Source organism: Eschrichtius robustus, chromosome 17 (genome assembly GCF_028021215.1).
Source record: "Eschrichtius robustus isolate mEscRob2 chromosome 17, mEscRob2.pri, whole genome shotgun sequence".
Taxonomy (NCBI): Eukaryota; Metazoa; Chordata; class Mammalia; order Artiodactyla; family Eschrichtiidae; genus Eschrichtius; species Eschrichtius robustus.
Window position 1 is genome coordinate 21,136,863 of NC_090840.1, and position 10,638 is coordinate 21,147,500.

Below are 10,638 nucleotides of genomic sequence, written 5' to 3' on the forward strand. Positions count from 1 at the left end.
TCCTTCCCATAAGCGATGTTTATGCTTTCTTGACACAGGTGAAAGTCCAATGGATGACAAAAGTATGGCGGGTCTTGACGATTCAAAGGCTGGTGTGGAAATAAAGAGTGAGGAGCAGAAACCAACTAAAGAACCCACAGAAGTGTCGGAATGGAATAAAAACAGCAGTAAGGATATGAAAATCTCCGACACACTGCAGGATCAATTAAGCGAACAGCAAAAAAGGCAACCACTCTCTGTTTCGGACCGCCATGTTTACAAGTATCGCTGTAACCATTGTAGCTTGGCTTTTAAGACTATGCAGAAGCTTCAGATACATTCCCAGTATCATGCGATTCGGGCCGCTACAATGTGTAACCTCTGCCAGCGTAGTTTCCGTACATTCCAGGCTTTAAAAAAACACTTGGAAGCAGGCCACCCTGAACTGAGTGAAGCTGAACTTCAACAGCTGTATGCCTCCTTGCCCGTGAATGGTGAACTGTGGGCTGAGAGCGAAACGATGGCCCAGGACGACCAGGCCCTAGAGCAGGAAATGGAGAGGGAGTACGAGGTGGACCATGAGGGGAAGGCAAGTCCAGCAGGAAGTGACAGTAGCTCTATTCCGGATGACATGGGCTCTGAACCAAAGCGGACCTTACCTTTTAGAAAAGGGCCAAATTTTACGATGGAAAAATTCCTCGATCCATCTCGCCCATATAAATGTACAGTGTGTAAAGAGTCGTTCACCCAAAAGAACATTCTCTTGGTCCATTATAATTCAGTGTCTCACCTGCATAAGTTGAAAAAGGTTTTGCAAGAAGCTTCCAGCCCCGTTCCTCAAGAAACCAACAGCAGCACAGATAACAAACCCTACAAGTGCAGCATCTGCAACGTTGCATACAGCCAAAGTTCGACCTTGGAAATCCACATGAGGTCCGTGCTCCACCAGACAAAGGCAAGGGCTGCAAAGCTGGAACCCAGCGGTCACGTGGCCGGCGGGCACGGCGTCGGAGCCAACGTTAATAGTCCCAGCCAAGGGATGTTAGATTCCATGAGTTTAGCAGCAGTAAGCAGGAAAGATCCCCACTTAGATGCCAAAGAATTAAATAAAAAGCAAACTCCGGAATTAATGTCTGCTCAACCTACACATCACCCGCCGCAGTCACCAGCACAGCTTCAGCTGCAGCTGCAGCACGAGTTGCAACAGCAAGCTGCGTTCTTTCAGCCTCAGTTTCTCAACCCCGCCTTTCTGCCTCATTTTCCTATGACTCCGGAAGCGCTGCTGCAGTTTCAGCAGCCTCAGTTTCTCTTTCCATTCTACATCCCCGGGACGGAGTTCAGCTTGGGGCCAGATTTGGGCTTGCCAGGCTCTGCTGCCTTCGGGATGCCTGGCATGACCGGAATGGCCGGGTCCTTGCTTGAAGACTTGAAGCAGCAGATTCAAACCCAACATCACGTTGGCCAAACTCAACTCCAGATACTTCAGCAACAAGCACAGCAGTACCAAGCCATACAGCCCCAGCTGCAGTCTCAAAAGCCACCGCCGCCGCCGCCGCCGCAGCAGCAGCAGGCCAGCAAATTACTGAAACAAGAGCAAACCGCCACGGCCAGTGCCGACTGCCCCATCATGAAGGACATACCCTCTTACAAGGAGGCGGAAGAGGTTGCTGAAAAGCAAGACAAGCCAAAGCAAGAACTCGTTAGTGAAGGTGAAGGGCTCAAAGAAGGCAAAGATGGAAAGAAGCAAAAATCCTTGGAACCATCCATCCCACCGCCCCGAATCGCTTCAGGGGCCCGAGGAAATGCAGCCAAAGCGTTACTGGAAAACTTCGGTTTTGAACTGGTCATTCAGTATAATGAGAACAGGCAGAAGGTACAGAAGAAGGGCAAGAGTGGGGAAGGGGAAAGTACCGAGAAGCTGGAATGTGGAACGTGTGGGAAGTTGTTCTCCAATGTCCTTATTCTAAAGAGTCACCAAGAACACGTACACGGCCAGTTTTTTCCACATGGAGCGCTAGAAAAATTTGCTCGTCAATACAGGGAAGCCTATGATAAGCTTTATCCCATTTCGCCATCTTCCCCAGAAACGCCGCCGCCCCCGCCTCCGCCTCCACCGCTGCCTCCAGCCCCTCCGCAGACTCCTTCCCTGGGGCCCGTGAAACTGCCAGGCGGGGTCTCCGCTCCGCTCCAAGCCCCACCGCCCACTCCCCCGCCGCCCCCTCCGCCGCCTCCTCCCCCACCTCCCCCACCGCCCCCTCCCCCATCCGCTCCCCCGCAGGTCCAGCTGCCCGTGTCCCTGGACCTTCCGCTCTTTCCTTCCATCATGATGCAGCCCGTGCAGCATCCTGCGCTTCCTCCCCAGCTCGCCCTGCAGCTGCCCCAGATGGACACTCTCTCGGCGGATCTCACCCAGCTCTGCCAGCAGCAGCTCGGGTTAGATCCCAATTTCCTAAGGCATTCTCAGTTCAAACGCCCACGGACAAGAATTACGGACGACCAGCTGAAAATCCTGAGGGCTTATTTTGACATCAATAATTCTCCGAGTGAAGAACAGATCCAAGAAATGGCGGAGAAATCGGGCCTCTCTCAAAAGGTTATCAAGCACTGGTTTCGAAATACGCTTTTTAAGGAGCGGCAGAGAAATAAAGATTCGCCCTACAACTTCAGTAACCCTCCCATAACAGTTTTGGAAGATATCAGAATCGACCCCCAGCCCTCCTCTTTAGAACATTACAAATCGGATGCATCCTTCAGTAAAAGGTCGTCGAGAACCAGGTTTACGGACTACCAGCTTAGGGTCCTTCAAGACTTTTTTGACACAAACGCTTACCCAAAAGATGACGAAATAGAACAACTTTCTACCGTTCTCAATCTGCCTACCCGGGTTATTGTTGTATGGTTCCAGAATGCTCGTCAGAAGGCACGGAAGAGTTACGAGAATCAAGCAGAAGCTAAGGATAACGAAAAAAGAGAACTTACTAATGAGCGGTATATTCGAACGAGCAACATGCAGTACCAGTGTAAAAAGTGCAATGTGGTTTTCCCCAGGATCTTTGACTTGATTACGCATCAGAAAAAGCAGTGTTACAAGGATGAAGATGATGATGCCCAAGATGAAAGCCAAACCGAAGACTCCATGGACGCCACGGATCAGGTGGTGTACAAGCATTGCACAGTGTCCGGCCAAACGGAGGCACCCAAAAACGCTCCTGCCCCGGCGGCAAGTTCTGGCTCTGGGACTAGCACCCCGCTGATTCCATCGCCCAAACCGGAACCGGAGAAGACGTCTCCAAAACCCGAATATCCCACGGAAAAGCCAAAGCAGAGTGACCCCTTGCCCCCTTCTCAAGGCGCCAAACCAGCGCTGCTCTCAACATCCGCTCCCTCAGACCCGCCGCCGGCCTCGGCCGCTCAACCACAGACACCAAAACAGCCCCAACTTATGGGAAGACCTCCCTCGGCCTCTCAAACCCCGGTCCCTTCCAGTCCGCTGCAGATTTCCATGACTTCTCTCCAGAACAGTCTACCTCCACAGTTACTACAGTACCAATGTGATCAGTGCACAGTTGCCTTCCCGACTCTGGAACTCTGGCAGGAGCACCAGCACATGCACTTCCTGGCTGCCCAGAACCAATTCCTTCACTCCCCGTTCTTGGAACGGCCCATGGACATGCCCTACATGATATTCGACCCCAACAATCCACTGATGACTGGACAGCTGCTGAGTGGTTCTCTCACACAGATGCCCCCTCAGACCACTTCGTCCCACCCCGCAGCCCAGGCCACAGTTGCTGCTTCCCTTAAAAGGAAACTGGATGATAAAGAAGACAATAACTGCAGTGAAAAGGAAGGCGGGAACAGCGGTGAAGACCAACACCGTGATAAACGCTTGAGAACCACCATCACCCCTGAACAACTGGAAATTCTCTATGAAAAATACTTATTGGATTCCAATCCTACCCGGAAAATGCTTGATCATATTGCACGCGAAGTGGGGCTCAAGAAAAGAGTCGTGCAAGTCTGGTTCCAGAACACACGAGCGCGAGAGAGGAAAGGCCAGTTCCGGGCAGTGGGTCCAGCCCAGTCTCATAAACGGTGTCCCTTTTGCCGAGCCCTGTTTAAGGCGAAGTCAGCCTTAGAAAGCCACATTCGCTCCCGGCACTGGAATGAAGGAAAGCAGGCAGGTTACAGCTTGCCACCAAGCCCCTTAATATCAACAGAAGATGGGGGAGAAAGCCCGCAGAAATACATTTATTTTGATTATCCATCTCTGCCATTAACTAAAATTGATCTCTCAAGTGAGAATGAATTGGCTTCTACGGTGTCAACACCTGTTAGCAAAACAGCAGAGCTGTCGCCGAAGAATCTTTTAAGCCCTTCTTCTTTTAAAGCAGAATGTTCTGAGGATGTCGAGAATTTAAACGCCCCTCCTGCTGAGGCTGGGTATGATCAAAATAAAACTGACTTTGATGAGACTTCGTCAATTAATACAGCGATCAGTGACGCCACCACCGGAGATGAGGGAAACGGAGAAATGGAAAGCACCACGGGAAGTTCTGGAGATGTGAAGCCAGCTTTATCTCCTAAAGAGCCCAAAACTCTCGACACTTTGCCAAAAACAGCAACCCCACCCACCACGGAGGTCTGTGATGAAAAATTTCTCTTTTCTCTCACGAGTCCCTCAATACCTTTCAACGATAAAGATGGTGACCATGACCAAAGCTTTTATATCACGGATGACCCGGATGACACTGCTGACCGCAGTGAAACGTCCAGCATAGCTGACCCGAGTTCTCCAAATCCATTTGGATCCAGCAATCCTTTCAAATCCAAAAGTAACGATCGACCAGGTCACAAGCGTTTCAGAACCCAGATGAGCAATCTTCAACTCAAGGTTCTCAAGGCTTGCTTTAGTGACTACCGAACTCCGACCATGCAAGAATGCGAAATGCTAGGGAATGAGATTGGGCTGCCCAAGCGCGTGGTCCAGGTGTGGTTCCAGAATGCAAGGGCGAAGGAAAAGAAATTTAAAATTAACATAGGGAAGCCTTTCATGATCAATCAGAGTGGCACGGAAGGCACCAAACCAGAGTGTACCCTCTGTGGGGTGAAGTACTCCGCCCGCTTGTCCATCAGAGATCATATTTTCTCCAAACAGCACATTTCAAAAGTGAGGGAGACCGTCGGGAGTCAGCTTGATCGGGAGAAAGATTACTTGGCTCCGACGACCGTTCGACAGCTGATGGCGCAGCAAGAACTTGACCGTATAAAGAAAGCTTCGGATGCGCTGGGCTTAGCGGTACAGCAGCCGGGTATGATGGACAGCGGCCCCCTTCATGGCATCAGTCTGCCAGCGGCCTATCCAGGACTCCCCGGCCTCCCCCCAGTCCTTCTCCCTGGCATGAACGGTCCAGCCTCCTTGCCTGGATTTCCACAAAATTCAAACAGTAAGTCATTTCAAGGAGAGTCCGTCTAATTAATTAAATAGTATTAGGCAGCCGATGACATGTAACCAAGAACAGGGTATGTTGGATCTCTTTTCATTTCAGTAAGTGAAACCATGATGTTATTTGAAATATATATTTTAGTGGCTAAGGTTCATAACCAGGAAATAAGCCAACCTGAACGTATGTAGAAAAACAAGGACAAGGTAGATCAGAGTCTCAGACATATATTATTTATATCATTATATCTTTATATTTTAGGAACGTTCCTTTAATATACTCATTTCAAAACTGATTTCAAACGGCATTTCAGCACAGGCACGTGGCACAAAATTTGGTATACGTATTAAGAAAGTGAAGCATTAAGTAATACATTCATTGGTTTCCTAATTTATGTTGTTTCCAAGAGACACTGTTTTTTTTTTGTTTTTTTTTTTGGTTTTGTACTTTTTGGGGTTGTTTTTCCCCCTTAAATGCCAGGAAGTTCAAAAGCTAAGGGCCTTCTAGCCACAGGAATTCCCCCGTATTACACCTAGCAGGTAATAAAGCATATATATGTAGTTTAACTACTAAAAATATGACTTCTGTGATAATTTGTAACTTAACATTGCTATACGATTTTGCTTTTAGTAGCATTCATTTTGTTACTTGTTATTTATGTAAATTTAAAACCTTAAAAATACATTTATATTACTCCATGCCTTTCTACCACCACCCCTAGCCTAGATTTATAATAAAGACAGACCAAAATGGTAAAACTGTTTGAGGCAATCCCCGATGAAGAATCCAATTCTGTGTTTATCAAGAGAAATGCAATTTGTACAGTTTAGGTTTTGTGAGTAAGTATAGGTATCCAATTATCTTAGGCTGAAAAAAATTGAAGATAGTGTGCTAGGCATTCATGTAGCTATACATATAACACAAGTTGTATATTATCCAAAATGGAAAAAAAAAAAGATTCTAGTTTCTTCTTTAAAGTAAGTTTTATTTTCCAAATTAACAGTACATTTTTAAAAAATTTTTACAAGAAAATTATGACATTCCAAAGAGACATCTAGAGTGAACTAATTACGTTTATCTGGAAAGTTTCCAAAAACACAAAAGGAAAGCTTTTTTTCATTTTCCAAATTGGACTTTTACATAAATTTCAAACTTTTCAATTTCATCCTTCTCTTATGGCGATTTACATTTTAATGTGACTCTGGAAGATATTCCCATTTTAACTTTTATTTTGGGAGACACGAAAACAATGATATCAAATGACCCCTTGGCTACTGCTAGCTCATCTGATTGGTTCCCTGTCCAGAATGACTTGTTGGCATTAGAGAGAAGCAGAATGAATCTGCACATGTAAAGAGTTTTACCAAGAAAATTTCTGCGAGGTCCTTTCCTTTAACTATCACACTACCTACCTTCCCCTGCCCGCCTATGAATGTATTAGTCTTCTAGTCTCACTTTATATATCACTGTAATTATTAATTGACATCTAGAAAAATGTCTTATGTAGAAAGACTCCTGTGATCAGTTACATAAAATAGAGCTTTTCCACATAATGTCTAATGTGGAAAAATTCCATGAGCACTTATCTATAAATTTTATAATTATGTAAAATAGAATAAAATTTGATATTTACAATGGGCTAAGAACAGTTCAAGTATCTGTGCCTTTAATCTACAAGTCAGCTTTGATTGATGATCCGATGTAGTCCCCCCACTAAGTGGTGGTCAGAACATCTTGTTTTTCTCTCCACTGGATCAGAAGGCCTTTGCTTGGACAACAGGTCCTTCCCTGACTACCCTTCTGGTTTGTCACTCTGAAACTGGTACCCTGAGGGCCTGTATGAGAGAAAGCCAGGAGGGAGGAGAGAGAAGATGTTTATGAAATACGGAAACAACCTAACCTTTCTCCTCATTCTACACACCATAAATATAATTTACATTCTCCCCCTGAAATATGGGCCCTTTTTATAACTCTCAGAATTGTGGGAAGATGTTAGAGGCAGGCCCTCCTCAGAGAGCACTATTTTTAAATGCATCAGGTACTGAGGGCACCGCGTATCTGCTGCTTCATTAAATCATGGACCAAAACAGACCGGAGAGTGTTATAAAGAGAAAAGGTCCAGGAACATACCTACTGGAATTTGCAATTTCTCTTGAATTAGTTCTTTGTTTGTGAAGGAATTTAAACATTAGCACAGCAGAGCTATCAGCAGGATCCCATCTGAGAGCCTGAATTCCCACACTTCCAGCTCACATCTTTTTTAGGTTAATTGATCTGTGGTGGGTAATGCTGAATATTTTAATCATCTCATGGAGTAGAGCTGTGGTTCTCCATCTTTCTATCAGCATCTTTCTACTGTATTATGTTTTCATCAAACAAATATCTCCATTGCTCTATGGAAGAAATAGACAGACCAGCTAGGTGAAATAAAAGAAGAAAATTGCTTCATAAGTAAACTATTTCTGTATCTCTCACATGCCCTGGGCTCTTGTAACAGTTTGTTATCTATATGAATAAACTTTGACCATATGATGTGTTCACCTTGGTCCCATTTTAATGGGATTTAGTTATGGAAAAGGCTTCATTTTAAAGACACCCCCATCCCTTTGAAGGTAGATTTCGAGGTTTTGTTCCTAAGAAAATCGCTAAAAAAGGACTCCATTGAATGAGATATGCCGTAAAGTAAGTAATAAGTCTGATTCCTAAGGCTACACCCCAAAATTGACTTAATTGCAGTGTACATGTTCAGTTTTAGCATTTATCAACCTCTAAATTTCCTGATTTAAATACCCATTTTATTCCTTTTTTGGTGGAATTCCTGTTCTGTTTTAGCGGCTTTAATTCTCATAAAACCTCCTTACCATGCTTCCAGGAAGTCTTCAAATTATTTAGTCTTTCAAGATCACAAAGAAAACCCTTTGAAGAGTAACATCCATCATGTGTGCCTGCTTTCTGAACAATGACTCAGCCCTGTGTTCAGTATCACTACTTACTATCATTCATGTTTGATAAAATAAATTATTTTCTGCTAAAAAATTTTTCCACAATTGTCTTTTCTATCATGATCATATGCAAAAAGGGAAAGTGACAATAGAAAATCACATGCCTGTACACCTGGAAAAAGTTAGAAACCTTTAAATTTACATTTTATCCTTTAGGATGTTAGCTTCTTTTGGCATTTTCCTCAAGATGACTAGGAAAATAACTTGATTTTCTATTTTTAACGTATTTACTTTATGGTTTTAAGCAGTGTCTGGTTTATATATGTTCCATTAGTCTTTGGAAATACTGCCTAACCCAATTTCCTTAAATGGAACTTTAGAACATGGCTTTTGCATTTTTCTCATACTTCAGTGTAATTTACTAGCATTTTGGGGGTATATCTAGATAAGAGTAGGTCTTTAATAATTTTAGCACAATTGTCTTTGGCCCATGTACTTAATTAGTTTTATTTTTCACCTCAATAGTAAATTTTTTCCTCTGGGACACCTAGATCAAAGCAACTTGGGGAAAAGACACTACATCTACGTTCATGGTGAGACAGGCATTTTCTTCTGAAAAGCATTACTTTTGGGAATAGGCAGCTGTTTCAGGAAAACAAAACCGAATAAAATGATGGTAAAAACTTTCATCTCTCTGTGAAATTTCAGAGAATTGGAGCAGGAGTTAGGGAACAGGAAAGAATGTATCTGTGTTGTTACCACCACTTATTTTGCATCCTGATTACTGTTCACTTTTTCTCTTCTATATGTGGTTTTCATATATCAGTTAACTACTGAACTTTTGACTGCAAACTTCTACAAGTTTATGTCTTTTATTAGTAGACCCAATGTACATTATTCATTATCCTTAATCTGTATCTTTTTTCCTAAAATTTTTACTTAACAGCTGATTATTTAAGTCAGCTTACTCCTCAAGATGTTGAATTCTTAAAAATCTCTGGTAGTTTTTAACTATAGTAGTTAGGATTCCTTTTGGCAGTCTTCTAAAATTGTTCATTACTTCATTATATGACCTCTAGATAGGAATTTGTAGACCTCATCTGATGGGAAAGCCTGAGTCAACAGCTATTGATCTACTTGCTTTCTAACTACCACTGCTATTTTTTTAAATCTTAAGTTCCTTAAGATTTCTCTTGCCTTAAATTCTCACGTCAGAGAGATAGGTGAGCCAGCAATTTCTTTAGATTTAGGGGGGAAAGCACTTAGGTGGAAGGGGGTGCAATTGTTGAGTATGAAGTCTAGATGTACTAGACCCAGAAATAAAGTAGGCTTTATGAGTAGGCAAAAGAAGCTGGCTACCAACGTAATATCATTCTGACAATGCAAGGAAGGATCTTCTGTCCTTAGTAAAACTTCTTCCGCCTGAATCACTCAAGCCTGAAATTCTGTAATTAGGAATTAATTCTTCTGACTTAATACATTATCTTCTGTTAAATGGAAAGTAACATAGAATATCATGAAATCAGAATATCATAGCAGAAGAAACCTCAAATTATTGAATCTAGTATATATTGATCCTTTTCAAAAATGTGTATTTATATCTCTGGTTTTTTTCTTGCAAATAAAATTTTATAGAGAGGCAAGTGGAAAGAAGATCAAGATACCAGGCATCATAGTGTAGGAATAAAGGCAAGGGAGTTGTTGGTTTGGGCCCCCAAAAGCAACTCCATTACTTCACACTTTTGGGCTGTGTCTAAGTCCCATGGGATCCGAGAAGTCTAACATTCTAAATTGGATTAAAATCCAGGAATTTACTGATTCATTCCTACCATACCCCTGCCAATCTTAAGCCATTTTCATTTAAATTTATTTTGAATGTGTCATCCATTCGTCTGTAAAATGTAGATACTTGCTATCAGTTTCTCCTGGAAATACAATGTTATTATTTTCAAGGATTGCTTTTTTCATTTTTAATATTCCAACTGTTTAACATTTGAAACTGATTCAATCAGACAGGAAGATGAATTTGAGTGGCAGCTATAAAATTTATTTTCCCCACCTCCATATCTACCATCGAGTTGTATATTTCTGTCTATCAAGTCACTTCACAGCTCTAGGACTCAATTTTCTTAAAAACATGGAATTTTTCGCATCTGTCCCTACTTACTATTGAGGATATTGGAAGACTATTCTCGAACATGATGGATATTCCTTAGAAACTATTACTAATACAACTACAGAAATTATTTCAAAGCAGATCAGAGAAGGGTTGG

At 42.9% G+C, this 10,638-nt stretch overlaps 1 protein-coding gene across 6 annotated transcripts in view; it reads left to right on the plus strand.

Moving 5' to 3' along the window:
- ZFHX4 (zinc finger homeobox 4) overlaps window positions 1-10,638 on the plus strand; it is a 176,712-nt gene that overhangs the window by 161,249 nt on the left and 4,825 nt on the right. For all 6 annotated transcript variants that reach the window (XM_068525327.1, XM_068525325.1, XM_068525328.1 and 3 more), the window contains one exon: window positions 39-5,426. In XM_068525327.1, the coding sequence (XP_068381428.1) occupies window positions 39-5,426 (5,388 nt within the window). The remainder of the gene's footprint in view (window positions 1-38; window positions 5,427-10,638) is intronic.